The sequence below is a fragment of the Lactuca virosa genome, chromosome 4, assembly GCF_052849685.1.
Source record: "Lactuca virosa cultivar CGN04683 chromosome 4, Lactuca_virosa_CGN04683_v6, whole genome shotgun sequence".
NCBI lineage: Eukaryota > Viridiplantae > Streptophyta > Magnoliopsida > Asterales > Asteraceae > Lactuca > Lactuca virosa.
This window is the reverse complement of record NC_136429.1, coordinates 133,684,511-133,703,203: the sequence shown is the minus strand read 5'-3', so window position 1 is coordinate 133,703,203 and position 18,693 is coordinate 133,684,511. Positions and strand designations below refer to the sequence as shown.

Below are 18,693 nucleotides of genomic sequence, written 5' to 3'. Positions count from 1 at the left end.
CCACCTTTCAAGCTGCAGTCACAGCTGCCGTGACAGCTGTCATGACTCACCTAAACACTAACAATGCAAAGGTTAGCGGGATGGGTATCAATAATTCCAATCAAAGTAACAACCAAATACATCAGCGAGTATCAAACTACCACGACACTCCGAATCTCAAACCCAAGAGTAATAAACGAAAATTTCGGGATAGATTTAAAGGCAAATCACCCCAAGGCACGAACAAGAGACAACAACCTGTGGCAGACTTCGCAGCCACGACGTCTGTAACTCCTACTACCATCCCTAGTAGTATCCCGGTTATTCCTAACCCAGCCAGACAGTATGCTGGAAACCTACCGAAGTGCAATAAGTGCAGCTTCCATCATCTACGTAGTTGTCGTCTGTTGCACTGCAATAACTGCAACAAAGACGGACACGCTACCCGCTTCTGCAGGACAAGGATCCAACACCTTACTTCAACCACCAATGTCGAAATTTCTCGGATATGCCATCTATGTGGCGTAATGGGACATTTCAAAAGGGACTGCCCAACAGAGAGGGGTGACGGGGGAACAGGAGGAATTTGACCCCAGAACAACGGAAGACAGCTAAGGACCCTACTATAGTGTAGGAACGCTTCCAATCGGCAGTATTTTGTATGCTTTCAAACTGTTTAAAACTAGTGCAACTCGAGTCGTATCTTTTGCGAGATCCCGTCAGTAAAGGGATCCTCGTGCTGCGTATACTTGTCTTTTGTAGTATACCTTGTTCGCAGTAGTAGTCTAGTAGTTAATCTAAAGTACTGTAACTCTGTTAAAAATTGCACTTTCATGTTTTGTCTGTAACGCCGTTATGATCAAATCTAGTGCCTTTATTTCCGAGTGATTCCGATATTATCATACAACTTGAGTCAATTCGATCCACACAATACCAGTTTCGTGCGCACATATCTTTCTCGAAATCGCCTTTCTAGCGAAGCCGTCATTCCAGAACTCCGAAGTACTCATGCATAGAGTGCCTCATGTTTCGTAACTTTCCGAAGAAACCTCAGAAAACCTCCCCGGAATACCACTCGTACAGTACGTCAAGTTCAGTACAAGGACCCTTACGGTTGATCTATCCCTGAAAAATGTATACGCAAGGGTAGTATATAATCAAGGTTCTACAGGTTTAGAACTGATGATTCCGCTTTAACTTCTTTTCCTTGTTAGGATGTGAGCTTAAAGGAAAATCATTTATTCGACTACCTTTTCAATCTTGATTATATACGACTCGTATACACGAGACTGTGATTGATGAACCATGTATGACTTCTAATATGAACTTCAGGACGGAGACTACTCAAGACTTTGAGTGATCGTGCCGTTATGCGAACAAACCTAGAACCCAACACGACTCCTGTAACCAGATCGCCCTACAGTCTAACACCTACGGAGATACAAGAACCGTCCGGACAACTTAACGACTACTCAGCAATAGAATTAGAAGATCAAGCTTCTCACCCTGGGGAGGTCCAGTCTTGTTCGTCAAGAAGAAAGACGGATTGTTTCGTATGTGCATCGACTACAGGGAGCTCAGCAAACTGACCGTCAAGAATCGTTATCCTTTGCCTCGTATTGACGATTTATTTGACCAACTTCAAGGGGCGAACTTCTTTTCAAAAATCGACTTAAGGTCCGGATATCACCAGTTGCAAGTATTAGAGAAGGATGTTCCGAGGACAATCTTCCGAACTCGATGCGGACGCTACAAGTCCGTAGTGATACCCCTCGGATAGGACCAATACGCCCGTAGTATTCAGGAACTTAATGAATAGGGTACGCCATTCTTACTTGGATCAGTTCGTCATTGTCCTTGTAAATGACTTACTTATCTACTCTCGAAGTAAGAAGGAAATCATAAAGAGCATCTACAACAAACCATGGAAACAATACGATCAGAAGAAGCTTTACGCGAAGTTCTCTAAATACGAGTTTTGGAATTAAAGAGTCAAATTCCTAAGACACACCATTAGTGATGTGGGAATTCTTGAGGACCCTTTCAATTAATCAAAACCGTTGAGAAATTGTCAGCACCGAAGACGCTGACGAGAATTCGCCAAATTCTAGGTCTCGCTGACCGACTGTCGTAGTTCATTTAGAACTCCTCGCAAATTACGGAACCTCTTACGACTTTGACCCAGAAGGAGCGACCCTTGACTGGGAAGAGAATCAAGAGGAAGAAACCTTTGGAACTCCAGGTGAGAGACCAAATTCTTTTGGAAGTCTCACTCTGGGAAGGCTTGATACGCTTCGGAAAGCGTGGAAGGCTAAAATCCAAGATAGTTAGGACCTCCGAGATTCTTGCCAGAATCGGCCCTGTAACTCACAAATTCAACCTACTCGCGAACTCAGTAACGTACATTTTACCCTCCACGTCTCGAACTTGAAAAAGTACCTTTCCGTCAGGACTCTTGTAATCCCACTCGACGAGATCGAGATCAACGAGAGCCTCACCTTTGTGGAAGAACCGTAGTGACCATGGACCGAGAAGTCAGACGAACGATTCAGAGCCGCTTCCCATTAGTGAAGGTTCACTGGAATGCCAACGGAGGACCTGAATTCACTTGGGAGCGCGAGAATAAATCGATTAGGAAGTATCCCCACTTCTTGTCTCGATTATTCATGCCTACTCCTTTACCTAAATTCTAATTTCGGGACGAAATTCCTTCTAACGGGGGGATGATGTGACAACCCGAAATTTCTATTTTGTACAACCATTCACTTCAATAGGAGTCAAAACTATTTCTGCTAATTTTCAAGCTTTTTGGAATAAGTTTGAGTATTTTAAGATTAGTACTTCAAGAGATAACAGGAGAGAGGATGCCCTAGGGTTTATTGTGCAACAATATTATTCCAAAACTCCAAGAGTTTGGAGTTTACGGCCTAAACAAAGGTGTTTACGGCCGTAAACCCTAAATTGGGGGTATATATATGACACTTAGTCATTATTTACCATTTTTCACAAATTCAAGATCCAAACTCAATTCTCTCTCAAGTATCATCCAACAATTCTTCAAGATCTTCAACTTGTAAGTGTTTCTAGCCCTAATAAGTTGATATATTACTTAATCTAGTGATTTAACACACTTCCATCGGTGAAATCATTCCAAAAGGTTAGATCTTCAAGTTTCACCAAGAACACCAAGAACACACACTAGTGTTCTTGGACTTTTAGCACCTTTTCAAGCCTCTATCTTGTAAGTACTTCTATCCTAGAGTATAATAAGGCTTGTTACACTTCTATACATCAAGAAAACACCAAGGAAACCAAGGATCAAAGGTGTTTATGGTCCAAGAACACCTTGGACCGTAAACCGTAAAATGGGTGCCAAAGTGTGCCCTAGTCCCTTCTAAGCCTTGGAAACTTGCATAGATCCCTTCCTTAATGAGTTTAGTACTTGAAAACATCAAAAGACCATAAACCATATGGGTTTACGGCCGTAAACCCAAGGAGAAGTGGTCCAGGGACCGTAAACTCCAATTAGGAGTGAAATGGTGCCCTAATCTCTTCCTAAGGCTTATACTTCAAGTAGAAAGGCTTCTAAGGACTTGTAAAGCTTCAAAACGCAAATGGTCAAAGAAACATGAGTTTACGGTCGTAAAATCATGGGTTTACGACCGTAAACTCATAGGTTTACGACCGTAAACTCAATGAGTTATGGTCACAAAACCGTAAACTCAAATAAAGGGTTCCCTTGAACCCTAAACTCAATAGCAATGTCCTACAACACTTAGATGCAATCCTTAGCACTTATAACACTTATAGAAGGTGTTTAACATGTCCTAGGATGTCTTAACTTTGTTAATTAGGTTTTTCAAGACTAATTGGATACATATATGTGTTATTATATGTTAACTATGATCATTGTGTGTGTACAAGTCTTCACTTGACACCTAGCATCCTCTACATTCCGTTCATCCAAACCACTCACTACAGGTGAGTTCGTACCCCTTAATTAACCTTTTAAATGTTTTTAAATGCTTTTATGGGGGGGAATACAAGTTGAACAATTATAGTTATTATATCAATCACATGTGATTAATAACTACCAAACAAGTGGATTTCTTACTTTTCAAACTGTGTTACCAAACTATTTTACATACCAAATGCTTTTATCAAACTCGTTTACATGTTAAATACTTTTACTTAAACTCTTTTAACTTATATTATGTGTATCTATATAGATATAGTTATATAAGTAGGATTGAAAGGACTTAGGACTGATAGCTCACCTTACTTCCTGTTCCTTGTTTGGTTGTGGACTTAGGGTATTCGGGTTATTTGTCCGAAGGTCGTTTGAATCCTAATTATATATCATGTATATGTGTATAGATATAAAAGGTTACTTCTTTCATTCAGTTCAATGCCTTTGGGTAGCAAAGGTATACAAACATGTTCATATACACAAACAACATTACTAGTAAACTATAATAGGTATGGTTTAGGAAGATACTATTACTAGAACAATGAAACATTCAATGAGTCAGTTCATTCATGAGTAATACATAGTGATGAGAAACAAACATAATACATAGTAATGAAAAACAAACATAATACATAGTGATGAGAAACCAACATAATACATAGTGATGAGAAACCAACATAATACATAGTAATGAGAAACAAACATAATACATAATGATGAGAAACAAACATAATACATAGTGATGAGAAACAAACATAATACACAGTGATGAGAAACAAAACATACAAGCTAGACAGAGAAAGAACACACAATACAGCTAGCACATACATATACATATACATATACATTAAATACAGTTATGTGAGCCACTTAACGGGGGAACATGGCACTACCTGTCATGACCCGTTTTGTATCCAGAATCTCCTTAATTGGGGAGCGTATGAGTTTGTGTATAGATCTATACTGGATTGACTATCCTACACCTCGTTGCTCGCTACAGTGGGACTTGCAAGTCTATGGGTTCCAAACGTCATTTCTTACGGCGTCTTACATCGTCGTTTTACTAGAGTCGGTAGCAGGATACTGGCCGATCACATGGTACTTTAAATAACAATTAGTTTAAAGTAGTTAGTACAGCAGTAGTTACTTAATACAACACTACAGTACTATTTTATTTTCCCTTTACATTTACTTTGTGATATTCACACAATAAACAATAATGTAAGAACTATATTTTTGGTTAATGATAGTCAGATTTGGGAAAATACACACTCTTACAAGAGACACACACACAGACACTAGATGCCTTGGTAGAAGGCTACTTTTAGTAGGAAACATAGGGTTTTCTAGGAGAGTTCAAACAAATACAAACTTTTACAAAACTTATACATTACAAACATCTTACAAATGCTTTCCTACAAACACAAACATTAATATACTTATGATCTCACCAGCTTTAAAGCTGATAAACTCTTTCAAAATAACTTGTATTCTCAGGTCACCAGTAGACAGGTACCGGTGCCAGGTTCTGAGAAGATGGAGCTCGTTCAAGACTCATCTTTTATTTTTGATGTATATTTTTGGTGTCTATATAACTTGACAGAACACACTTGTATGAAATTATTTTATTAATGCAATGGATGATGTTGTTGCTTGTTTACTACTTTGCATTGTTGTGATACTGAACATGACGTCCTCCACCCCCGAACGTTTCCGCCGTTCCGGTTTTGGGGTGTGACAGTGCGGCTGGCTGGCCGTACAGTCGGGTGTGCGGTCGCACACACCTTGCTTGGTGTGTTTGGCCCGATTTTGTGATGCTACACACATTCTAACCCTTCCTAAGACTCATATCTTGATTATACTAAGCCTAATGCACTTATATAGACCCAAAACTTCCTTACAAAATTGCAAAAACGAGGCTAACTTTGATAAAAATGAAGAATGTATAAGTTAGAAATTTCGGGTTGTTACAGTGTCCGTATGATATGAAAACATGTGGCCGTATTATAAAAGTGTGGCAAATGTGTACGAAATTTTTTTCCTTAAATATCTAATATTGTAGCGTTAAACCTACAATAGTCACATATATTTAGTAAACGTGGTGACTGTATATCACCAAATTGCGACATTCATGATGTTTTAGTGTATTTGTTTTCTTTTATATTGTCACACAGTTTAAATTTTATTAAGACTATTTTGTATCTTTTGTAAACATGTAATTATGGTGAGTGTGACCATGTTTGCTAAATGGCCACATGTAATTACTTCCACAAGTGGCGAATTGTTAATTATTAGTCACAAAAAACAATCAATTTTTGTGACTATAACCTATCGTATAGAGACACACAATTAAGTGAAATACAATCATAAGTATTATAAAGACACATATTTTGTTAAAATTAAGGACTATTCGGTATTGTATTAAGACTATTGGGTATATTTTAGACACACATAATTACGGTGAACATGTCCATGTTCGGTAAATGGACACATATAATTAATGATGTAAGTGACGATTAGCTAGTATTTAGTCTCAACAACAATCAATTATGGTATTTATTTGCCACATAAATTGTTTTTCATGTTGTTATTGTTTAACTTAGTCACAAGAACTTTAGAATAAACATCATTTTAAATCAATTATAGTCTCATAATTCTTGTATATTATGGCTATTGTTAACCATTTAGCCACACGCTAAAAATTGATGTAAAGTAACCATTGTATATTTTTAGAGACATTAAAAACCTATAAAATATGGCCAAATTTATATTAAAGCCACAATAATTCTATTTTTATTGTTAGTTTTTCTATATTGTAGATACATCAAAACAATATATAAATGAAAGTAACCAAGACCGACAATATGAAACAATATCAAAATTCAGAATTCGATATTATTAATAACTGAAATCCAAATCCATACATTAAATTCGTAATTAAAATACCAAAAAAATGAAAATTGTACTAATTGCAAGTATTAAAATATGATAAATAAAGCAAAAACATCATAAACCAAAAACTAGACATAACTAGGCATTCATCTTGTTGGTATTGCTCCTTGTCTTCATGAGAAGACTATTGTTCGATATAAAAGTTTCCCTACACTTCTTTGAGTTTTGAAGTTAATTGTCTTGAGGTGATTTTATATTTGATACCTATACCAACAACATTGAAACAAAATTGAATAAATAAAAAACATAATAAAGTAGTTTACGAAGGAAAAAAAAACCCATTAATGTATGATTCTTAATCATAGTAGAAACAAGGGAGTTGAAAACTTACTATGTTTCAACAATTCGATTGGTGTTTACTTCAGCTTGATCCACTCCAACAATCCTCAACATACCAAAATCAGAAATCTTAGGGTTCATATCAAAATCCAGCAAAATTTTGCTAACCTTCAGATCATGATGAATGATTCTTAATCTTGAATCTTCATGTAAACTAGAAAAGTTTCCCCATGCTCCGCATGGGTTGGAGTATTCAAGTTTTCGGACTTCATTGTAGTTTTTTTGGGGAGTGAAAGTGGAAGGTCAAATAATTGACGAAAACTATCATATATATAACATGGTGAAAATAGATATTAGAATTACATAGGTTGTTTATTTACATACTAGTCTGGTTTTTACTACAAGGAGATCAAAAAATTCATGAATCATTTGCATACTTCCCATCATTGAATAAGAAAAAACCTGGCAGAGATTCCAGCCCAGCAGTTGAAAATTCAATCTCATGTGGTTGAAAGTTGTGGAGTACAAACTCCATAGAAACTATAGACATGAAATTTTTTGCATCTTCCATCTATAAATAAGAATAAGTAATGAACTAACTCACCATCAACTGTATTTCATCCTTCAAAGCTATTTGAGTTGCTTCTTTTGCCTATTAATCGCAAAGTTTAACTTTAAATTTTAGATATTTTATTGTTGTTATGTATCTATGTCAAAAGAACAAACACGTTTTAAGCACTACTGTTGACTATACATGACAATTTGATCAAACGGAAACATTTAAATGAAAAAAAGCATAAAATAAAACTAACTCCAAGTTGACTGATGCTTCTATCAACCAAATTAATACAAAAAATTACATAAACCACCTCTCAACCATTTATCAATATGCAATATCTATAACATAAATGGAAAAAATAAATAACATGGATTCAACTATAGTACAGCACCACAAAGGAAAACAATATTTATAAAAAAATCGATTACATGAAGATATATGAGCCCAGATTGTACCTTTCAATAGTCAACTTCAAAGTAACTTGATTGATGTTTGCCTGTTAATTAAGTTCGTTAGTCAGGTCCATACCAGTGTCACTTCTTAACTTCAAACGAAGTTGATCTACCACCTTCAAACCAATACCAACCTGAAACATAAATACCAAAGAAATAAATACAAATTTATTATCAAACATTTTTTTAGAATAAATGTGTAGATACTAAATAATGACTTCTTTTACTTAAAAATAACAAGATTTTTCCAATTTTCAATTTTGACTCTATATGTCCTTCATACTCAACAATTAAACAAAACCACATATAGATGAACAAATTCTTCTAAAAGACTGCAGCAACTTAATTCATTTTCAAAAGAAAATAACCACATAGGGGATCAATCTAAAACAAAATCAAAAGTTCCACCATGTAAGTACATCAATCTGATCACCCTCCTATACCACCTGAAGGCAAGTGATAGAACATAAATTTTGATTAAGTAAATAGGACTGAAACCATAAACCATAAATGTAAGTTTGATTCAACTTTACCAAGTAGAAACACTGCTAACCAGATTTTTCATTGAGGATTTTTGTCGAGCATTTGGTGTTCAAATAAAAAAAAGCAAAAAGAACATAAAGTTGTATTCCACAATTGAATTCCTATTCTAATAACAAAGGTCAAATCCAAATAAACAGTAAATTACCAAAACAAATGGTGGAAGTAAGAATGAAAAACTCACTTGTCTCTAAATCATGCCAAAACGAAAGGAATTTCATGGATAGGTATTACTCTGATTAGTCTAAGAAGTATTCTTGATGTTTCTTCTCCGTCTTAAAGCCCCGTCAATGGCTGAGTCGGAGTTTGTTGGCCACCTGTTTTCTTCTCCACGCTTATAGCTAAATAAAATGACGAAATTTCTATTGAAATTGAGGAGAAATCATAAACAGAAAGGAGAAATCAGAAGCAGAGAGAAAGGCACCTGATTTGATTTCAGAGAATGGAAGTTAAAGCGTATACACGAAGGTGGTCATTGTTAACAGGGAAGACAAAGAGGGAATGGCGGTGGGGGTTCTATGTCTGTCGCCTTCGATTGTTTCCCTTTTCTCCGTATATCATACCGCCTCAGATTGCTTCGATTTCAAAATCCAAACCCAAGTAACCCAGGGTTTTTTTCCAATTGAAAGGCACATAGACGGAACTAAAGTTCCCTAAAAACCCCTAGGATGCTTTTTTTAAGGCAATAAAAAACGGAGGGTGAGGGGAGATCGAGATCGAGATAGGCACGAAGACGAAATCGAGATAGGCGGAAGTATTTTTTTTTTTTTGGGGGGGGGGGATCGGTAGGAATGAATGCTTTTGTTTAAAAATTTTGAAAGATATAAAATTTAAAATATGAAGATGAAATCGAGAGGGGCGGCAATAGGTTTTTTTTAAGGAAAACTAGCAGGAATTACCCGCGCCGTTGGCGTCGGGTTGGATCGGGTTTGCTTAAATGTTGATAAATTTTTATTTTTGTGTACAATTCAATGAATTTTTTTTCTTTGTAAGCACAAAATAAACAACATAAGTCATGCTCGAGTTATAAAACATGTGTTGTTAAGAAGCAAACTAATTACATGATTGAACGGGAGTCGTTAGAACAGATGATGGAATGGAATGTGTCATCAATGGAGTTGGGATTGAGGTGTATGGTCCAGTGAGGGGGAAGATGCAACACGGGAATATGATCGAATTGATGTAGACGTATGGTATAGTGGAATGGAATTGACTGAGTTTGATGATCGATGGTCCTAGATTCATAGCAGCCTGCAAAATAAAAATTAGTTAATAACTTTTAAAAAAAAGGGGAAATTCCACAAAAACCGCTATATTTTGGGCAAATTTGTGGTTTAACTTTTTATACTTTATGTTTTTTTTCCAAACAAACTATAAAAGTTTCAAACAGTTGTCCTTTTTAACCTTTTTTATTATATCATAAGGATATAATAAATTTCATGGATAAAGGCAACAAAAGCGGTCAAGTAACTAAGAATAGACCGTGCTCTAATTCAGGTTCAAGAAACAATCATATACAAACTAAGCCAAATCCTTTCCCAAAAAGTGAATATCAAACCATGTGATATAAGATCATTGAAGCAATTAAGTATAAAACGCAGAAATTGTCATTTACTCTCCTTCACAAGATTTGACCAGTTTAAGAAAGAAACAAACTTTATGTATATATGAGTTTAACCGGACATACATCATTATTCATTCAGCTAAACCATTATACTTTTATTTTTTACCATTTTGGAAAATAAATAAGCCAAAGGACCAACTTACCCTCCATCTATACTTATATACGAGATATGCTCTACCTCCGGCCGTTGCTAACCTCAAGAAAATAATCCACATGGCATCCCATGAAGATTTACCTTTGCCAACTGTCTTACCTGCCATCATTTATAATAAATAAATAAATAAATAGTCAAATAAAAAAAATAAGAAATAGAAAACATATTAATGCAAGTATCAAGGTATCTCATATAAGGAAGATCACCAGTACAACTACACTCATACCTTCCTCATGTATGCTTCCAACTGCATTCTAGACATTTACATGATTTCTTCTCTTTACATTCATTAACATCTGTGTTCAATAACTCATCTTATTTACCAAATTACCTTTCTAAAACCCTTCCATCATTTTAAAAAATTTATTTACCTTCACGATTTTTAACACCATCAGCTTTAAATCCCGAAGGACAGGCACATTTTCCATTTTCATTATCATCTTATAAACCCTACATTAGAATGAAATTACCAAAATGCCTATGAATAAATTGCAAGAGAGAACAAAACCAGACAAGGTGAGAGTGAACTACAATCTCGGCTTTCATTCCAACATCCTCCATTATTGATCTTACAATGCCTGGGGCCACTTGCTACAAAAATACTTAATTACCAAAATACCCTTCGAAAACTAATTTATGTTCTTGACTAAAATGAATGAAAGTATACCTACACATGAGGTGTACCCATCTTCTTCGAATTGTACTCCATCAAACTCTCGTATGAAATGTATCTTGTGTAAAAACTGTAAAAGTATACGGAAAATTTTATAAATTTGTGAGCTTGAGATATAAAAATAAAAAAGGATACAGATGTATATAAAATCAGATCAAAAATACATATATATACAACACAATAAATTAATTAACCCGCACTTTGACAACTGTACCCAATTATAGCATTAATCGTTTAAAAAAATCTTATTATAACAGTAAATATGGTTTGTATTTGGATCATATTCCTATAAATTGGTACATTTTTTCAAAGTATATTGCTATTTTGCTCCATTAAAACCTAAAAATCCAAGTAACCTCTTGTCTGTATAATTTTTCAACCTTTGTTGAAACTGTTTGTATCGAGGGAATGTATTTGGGTTTGTTCTCAGTATGCTATTCGTAAATTTTCCCAAACCTGCCAAAAGATCACATGTTTTATTTCCATTTGAAAAGTCAATTTACAAAAGATAAAGAAAATGGATGGAAGTTTCATAAAATGTGTCGATTTAAAAAGCACGAACCTTTGTGGGTCCCAACGCAGTACTGTTGTACATGTGGTTTTTTCTTTTTCATCTTTTGACTTTTCATCACCTGTAATAAAACATAAATTAATATAATATTACAATTTCAAATCTTTTAAATTAATATAATTTTCATAAATATATGTATACCATATTAGAGTTGCAGAGTGTGAGGTTATCTCTCAACAGATACATGACGAAGGTGTTGTAATTGAGGAATTCCTTCTTCAAAAGCTTGATTAGTCCAATAGTAGGTTCGATAACATGTACAACAGAGTTAACATAAAGTACAACTGGCCAGCAGTTAAAATATTGTAGCAAAGTAATTCAACCAACAATAGATCATTTAAATTGGTAAAAAATAATTCCAACAAAGCAACAATATATACTGTCAAGGTTAATCCAAAATTCTATGTTAAAATATAAAAAAATGCCAAATTAGGCCAAAATGATGAAGTTGTTGACTACATGCGGTTGCGATCGATTCCTAATTGCGTATAAGAAGATGACAAAGTCTTGGAAGGTTGGACCCCCTCAAGTCTTTTAGGTACACGGTAAGTCATGTTTTTCTGCCAGGTCACACTTTACCTTGTTTTACCTGAAAACCTCAGCCACTTGCACAAAAAAATGTTAAATTGATGAGTTTAGTATCGTGTTGATTCAACAGCTTCTTCTTGGCAGTGAGAACATCATTCGCATCCCCTGTTTTCATTAGTATTGAAAAACAACCCAGAGTGAGACAATAAAGTTGAAAGAAATGCTTTAATTGGAAACCCAGTCACGTGAGCTTAAGAGTTACTCGAATCATAGCAATCATATTCTGTTCTAACTCAAACAATTGAGGTAATTCCAAATCGCGGAAGAAAAGTAAGTCGAAAATTTAAGGCTTATATACCCGGTTGAGGTGTACCATCGCCACCGAAGGTGATGAAGCCCTATCCATCGCTGCAATTCCAGTTAGAAGACCTATAACGGAAAGAGGGCAGCAAGTAAAAAAATTCAGATGGAAAAGTAATACAGATCAGTGAAGTGTAAAATCAGGGCTCAGATTGGTCATGATTTCCGCCAAAAATTAGGACTCAGATTTGGTTATGGTTAGAAATTCAGAGAAAGCTAAGAAAATAGAAAAAGGCCGAGCAGCGACGTCGCTAAAGGAGACTTTATCGGTCTGTTCGGTTCTCCACAAAGGCAACCGCCGCCACCGATATTACTTCTCCGTCCTTCAGCGTCTCGAACGTGATGTTTGGTTGGATTCTTCTCCAATATCCCTTCTGTATGGTTGGATGTAGAAGAAACGGGCCTTGAAAAGGAGAATGGATTTAATCATGGGATAAAGATAAGAAATGGTAATGGTAAGTGATTGGATGCGAGAGGCGGTGGCGGTAGCAACACATTATTGGATGGGAAAGGCGGTGGGTGAGTGACGAAGCCTCAATCTGTGAAAGAATATGTTAAGGGACGTAAGTGTAAAGGTCCTAAATTAGCGTGACAATCGTCTTAAACAGGCAGAAATCTGTGGTGAAATTCGAATTCATGTTCACCAATCGGATGAGAATTAATATGTATATAATGAATATTTTATTTTAAAAAGTTCAAAAAAAAATTAAAAGATTTCACATTTAGAAAAATAAAATAAAACATATCCTAATAAAATATTTTGGGTCAAAAGTTAAGAAAAACAAATAAAGTTTAATACTCCCTCCGTCCCAAAAAAGAAACATGGACTATTATTTTGAGACGGAAAGAGTAGTTAATAATTTTCATTACTTTTTATATAAAAAAAATCGAAGTTCTAATAAATTACTTTTAAATTTTTATATATTTTAAAATTTGATTAATGATAGTAAACTAGGAATAACTCTAAAGCAAATACTTAAGTGGGCGATGCAGGGGTGAGGTGGTGTAGGGGTATCTGTGTTGACGTAAAGTGGGTGGGTAGGGTCGGATATGGGTATGGGTAGGGGATGGTAGGCGTTGGTGGATGAGTATATACATGTGAGTTTCATGGTATGGGTCGGATATGTGTAAAGTAGGTGTATGTGTGGGTGGGTGGTGTAGGTTATATAAGGTGTGGGTGGGGTATGGGTGTGAATATAGGGCGAGGTGGGTGGTATTGGTGTAGGTGGGGGTAAAGTTAGGTGAATTAGTGGGTGTGTGTGAGGTGGGGATGTAGGAATGTGCCTTAAGCCTAAACCTATAAGACATGAGACATAATCCATAATTCATAAGCCCTAAGTCATAAGTCATAAGCCATAAGCCATAAGCCAAACATCATACACCACAAGCTATAAGTTATAAGTCTTAAGCCTTAAGTCATAAGTCTCGAGACATAAACCATAAGCCATAAACATTAAGTTATAAGTCATATATAAGCCACAATCCTTAATCTATAAGACACATGCCATAAGTTATAATCCTTAATCCCTAAAACATAAGTTGTACGCCTTAATCCTACAATCTCTAACACCCACCTAACCCACCATAAGGCATAGGGCTTAATGCCTGGTATATGCTTAGTGCTTAGGGCTTTATGCGTAGTGCTTATGGATTCGGGCTTATATGGTAGTTCTGAAGGCTTAGGTCTTATGAAATACATGCACATATACATATACGCACATACACATACACAAATGCATAAACTCTAAGACATACCCCGTAAACCCTAAGCCTTACACCATATGACATAATCCTTAAGGCTTAAGCCATAAGCATTAGGCTTTAGCCCTAAGACATAAATCATAAGACTTAATCCATGCACCTTAACCATCAAGTAATATGACTTAAGTTATAAACCATAATCCCTATGTCGTAAGCCATAAGCCAAAAGCCCTAAGCCTAAGTCCTACAACCTAATCCGTAAGCCATGAGTATTAATCTATAAGTGATACATCATAAGCCATGAGATATAAGCCCAAAGTCGTAATTCATAAGCCCTAAACCATGTGAGGGAATATAGAGCAAATATAACACCTAAATAGTTTACTAGGGTCACTAACGCGAATCTTAGATTATTAAGATTGTCAAAATCTTAGTGAAATTAGTTAAATAGTGAATTTTACGTAGCGTTCGACTATTGTGGCGATAATAATTCGAGTAGTTCCTTACTTCAGCCGATAAGGAGGATGTTCGTTCGCATAGTCAAAATAGGGCCTAAATTCTCTTATTTCTTTTCTTCTTTCTCCTTTCTCGGCCCAACTATATATATATATATATATATATATATATATATATATATATATATATATATATATATATATATATAAAAGGGGAAGAAATGTGGAAATGGCTAGAATTGTGCCACCTCCATATTATTTAGCATATAAACATGCATATTACCCCACAAATATTGAGGCAACTAACCAATTAACCACTAAGTAAAGACTAAACTTCTCACTCTTATCTCTCACTCTATCTCTCGGCCTATCTCTCACTCTCCAACCTCTCTCTCATTTCAAACTCAACCCATATTCTCTCAACTCTTCTCCATCCTTCATCTCTCAAAGAAATCGTGGATTAAGGGAGATCTTCAAAGAATCACTTCAAGCTTCATATTTGTGGTGAGATATTACAAACCTAAGTGATATACTTCATCTTTAAACTTATTCACTCCTCTTACACTCATGTTTTCGTGAATCATGCTCTTAGAACACCTTAGAGCCCGAAAATCATCTCAATAACACATCTAGGGCCGAGATCTCTTCATTTCTTCATCAAAAACCGAAATCTTCAAACAAGGTGAGTTCATACCCCTTTATTTTCGGTTTTATATGATTTTTGGGGGAGAATACAAGTTGCTATATGATAGATCTCGAAAACTCTAACAAAAATGGGTGAGATTTGAAAACTAAAACACTCTAAGCAACATCCTACAAAAATGAAAGTGTTAAACATGTCTAAGATGTTGAAAAACTAAACAAAATCGTGTATAAGGATCATTTTTGACAAATAAACAAAAGTTGTGACATTTGTGACTTTAAATCATTCCCGAGTTTGTTTTGTAAAATATCAAACCAAAAGAATTTCTTTTTGTAATGAATTAAACCAAAAGGGACTATTTTTGATCTTTTAAAACAACATAAGGACCATTTTGTAAAGACTAAGAGGGTGTTTAACTTAGCTTTTGAAAGCCAAAAAGTTTTTTTTGTAAAAGTTGGAAAAGTCAGGATTACGTGACTTTTCAAAAAGATGCCCTTTAGTCTATTGAAAAAGTTGAAAAAGTCAGGATTACCGAATATTTTTTTTACTTTTAGAAAAAGATAAAACTGAAAAGTCAGTTTAAAAGTTATGACAAACATCCTCTAAGTCCAATAGAGTCCAATAGGATTTGCCTTGAAAGCTGTCAAAGGTGTCAGTTTTAATTTAAAGTATTAAACACAGGAACTGTTTTGCCACATTCCCCAAATATACCAAAGGAGACGCATCTTCTTCTGATCAGGGAAGAGGAACGGACGGCCAAAAGAAACGCGAATGAAACAGTCATACGCCTCTCATCTGTCGAGCGGAGGGAAAAGGAAATCGAAGGCGGCAACAGGTGGCTCGGTGGAGGAGACCAATCGCAAAAAGGAGGGAAGAAGAAGTCTGTCAAAAACGGCGATCCATCTTTGGTCTTCGTGATTCTGTCGCCGACAGCAACAACTCGGAAAAGAAATCAGAACAACAAGCAACAACGATTGGGTTTGGGGTGTTTTGGGTCGTGCTTTTTCGAAAGTAGCTGGGGTGTTTGGCTGAGATCGGTGAACAGGAAGGGAAGGATGTGAAAGTAGAAAAGCGGCTCGGTGGTGGCTGTTGTCAACAGCGGTGGTGGCGGAGCATAGTGGCAGTGGGCGCTCTCTGGTGAACCCTCGTGGGTTCCTTTCTCGTCACAGGTTAGTCAAATGGGCAAAGAAACAACACTAATAGGGTGTGTTTGGCGTGATGTCTTCTTGATTGCTGGGAAATCTCCACTTCTGGTGGAGGTTTGGGTTGATTCCATTGACAGGTAAGGCACAAGAAAGAAAACGGGGATGCTGCCCATCTTGGTTTCGCCGGAAACTGCCACCCACCACCGATGGTCCTTGGCAGGAAATGATGAAGATGAAAGGAGGGGTTGATGCTTCTTCATTGGCCAAAACAGTCCATGAATCAGAAAAGCGAAGAGAAATAAAGAAGGATTTTGGGTTTTTGTGGTGATACATTTGTTTTCAATTTCCAAATTTGGTATTCACCATACATTATAGATTTACTTTTTGAGTGCCAAATTGGTCAAGGTGAAGCTTGAAATCAACATACTTGGTTGTCAAATTTTATTTATTGTTGTACTTTGAGGTAATTTTAGAAGCAATGTATTGCTTCAATTATTAATATGTATTTATGTATGTAGAAACATGTATTTGGTGTATTATTGAGTGATGTGGTAAAAATGTGAGTGTAGATGTTATAGTCATATTGCTAGAAATTTAAAATCAATTATGATCGACTCAAAGTGCCAAAAGTACAATGTCATATTTGGAATATCTAAAATGGTGATATTTTCTAACTTTCTCGATTCGTGTGCTCTCGATCCGGATATAATTTTTTTTTTTTGAAAATGACAAATGATAATCTTGGTTATAAGATTTCCCAAAACTGAAAAGGATCTTAAATCCGATAAGTAGAACTTCGGGAAAACCCGTTTAAAGTTTCGCGATTTGTATGATCGGATTCGACAGATTTTTCAAATCTGATTTTGGTCGAGACTAAAAATGTGATAAAATAATAGAACGTAGTCTGAGTTCAAAAACGTGCTCAAAAACAGTTTACGAGATTCGAAGCTATTCAAACGAAACAGGGCACGGTTCATTTCAAAAAAATCAGATAAATACTGATTTTTATAACCTTAAAGAGTCGTAACTTTCTCATACGACATCCGTTTTGGTCGTTATTTATATCCACGAAATCAGGTGAACATATTCTATTCAAATATCTTATCCATAACTCTCATATATATCTGATGCAAAAATTATTTTTTTAACCTTACCAATAAATTTAATTTTTGTAATTTTCGAATTGATGTTCAATGATAGAAGGTTCGAGGAGTTTGAGATGTTCTAAAAGTAATTGTAAATATAATATCTATAGTATACTTTATAAACATAAAATTACACGCAATTGATATTTATTGCATAACGGTTCGCGGTGGTTTGACTGCCGAACTCTAACCAATTTTACCAGTTGTTACAATTTTTTAACTTAAGACATACACTAGTACAAAAAGAATGACCATTATATAATCATAGTCACATATTCAATGACCATACTATAATTATATTGAACATACATTATTTTACTTATATAACTAGACTTATCTATAGACACACATAATAATTGTAACCATAACTAAATGCTACTTACAGTCACAATATTTGTTTTTTTTCAAAGCTAATTCATCATATTTTGACATACATAATAAAATGCACATGACCAGAAACCACTAAAAGTAATGTGTTTTCTTGTTTTGACTAAGTCACTAGTAAACACTTTTCTATGGACACATAAATATTTAATGTGATCATGTGTATCACATGTTAGCTACATTAGATTTCATGTGTCTAAAATATGCACCATGATACAGAAACATGTACAATTGCCTCATTTGACCATATACTTATCTATTGTCTCTTATAAAAAAAATATCATAACATTAATCAATACACGTGGTTGATATCAAAGATAAATATGGTCAAATTTAAGAGTCTTCCAAATACAATAGTACAACCAGAATAAACATTACATAATTATAAGAACATATTCAATGAACGACCCCTAATTATACCGATAAGACATTATTGTTCTTTTATAACTATATTTACATATAGACACATATAATAGTTGTAATCATAACTAAATGCTACCTACAAACACAATATTTGTTTCTTCTCAAAGCCAATTCATAATATTTTGACACACATAATAAAAGGTACATGACCATAAG

The 18,693-nt window shown here is 35.2% G+C and overlaps 1 protein-coding gene and 1 long non-coding RNA gene across 22 annotated transcripts; one reads left to right on the top strand and one right to left on the bottom strand.

Moving 5' to 3' along the window:
• Positions 1 to 6,814: 6,814 nt before the first annotated feature.
• LOC145107428 (vacuolar-sorting receptor 4-like) lies at positions 6,815 to 13,281 on the bottom strand. Of its 21 annotated transcripts, XM_079044311.1 has the most exons (13): positions 12,640 to 13,272; positions 11,895 to 12,446; positions 11,745 to 11,814; positions 11,563 to 11,638; positions 11,177 to 11,252; positions 11,023 to 11,096; positions 10,499 to 10,608; positions 9,156 to 9,982; positions 8,916 to 9,072; positions 8,195 to 8,325; positions 7,785 to 7,832; positions 7,233 to 7,501; positions 6,815 to 7,105 (listed from the first exon to the last, which is right to left on the bottom strand). In XM_079044311.1, the coding sequence occupies exons 5-8, from the start codon at positions 11,182 to 11,184 to the stop codon at positions 9,785 to 9,787; spliced, it is 390 nt and encodes a 129-aa protein (XP_078900437.1). In that variant the 5' UTR covers positions 11,185 to 11,252; positions 11,563 to 11,638; positions 11,745 to 11,814; positions 11,895 to 12,446; positions 12,640 to 13,272; the 3' UTR covers positions 6,815 to 7,105; positions 7,233 to 7,501; positions 7,785 to 7,832; positions 8,195 to 8,325; positions 8,916 to 9,072; positions 9,156 to 9,784. The 21 variants fall into 21 exon arrangements, with proteins under 21 accessions (XP_078900437.1, XP_078900438.1, XP_078900439.1 ...); XM_079044312.1 differs by lacking the exon at positions 7,785 to 7,832; XM_079044318.1 differs by lacking the exons at positions 6,815 to 7,105; positions 7,233 to 7,501; positions 7,785 to 7,832 and adding exons at positions 10,736 to 10,805; positions 10,881 to 10,959 and having other exon boundaries at positions 8,010 to 8,325; positions 11,041 to 11,100; positions 11,539 to 11,638; positions 12,640 to 13,280.
• Positions 13,282 to 15,111: 1,830 nt separating this feature from the next.
• On the top strand, positions 15,112 to 17,199 carry LOC145107427 (uncharacterized). Its single transcript, XR_013707858.1, has 3 exons — positions 15,112 to 15,301; positions 15,390 to 15,479; positions 16,122 to 17,199. It is a non-coding gene; the product is annotated as an uncharacterized LOC145107427 (long non-coding RNA).
• Positions 17,200 to 18,693: the final 1,494 nt, after the last annotated feature.

What these genes read in the sequence shown, in the direction of transcription:
- LOC145107428 (XM_079044311.1), bottom strand. An exon ending in TTGTAGTTCACTCTCACCTT is followed by an intron (nt 10,609 to 11,022) that starts GTCTGGTTTTGT and finishes AAATGATGGCAG; the next exon opens with GTAAGACAGTTGGCAAAGGT. An exon ending in TATATAAGTATAGATGGAGG is followed by an intron (nt 9,983 to 10,498) that starts GTAAGTTGGTCC and finishes TTTATTTTGCAG; the next exon opens with GCTGCTATGAATCTAGGACC.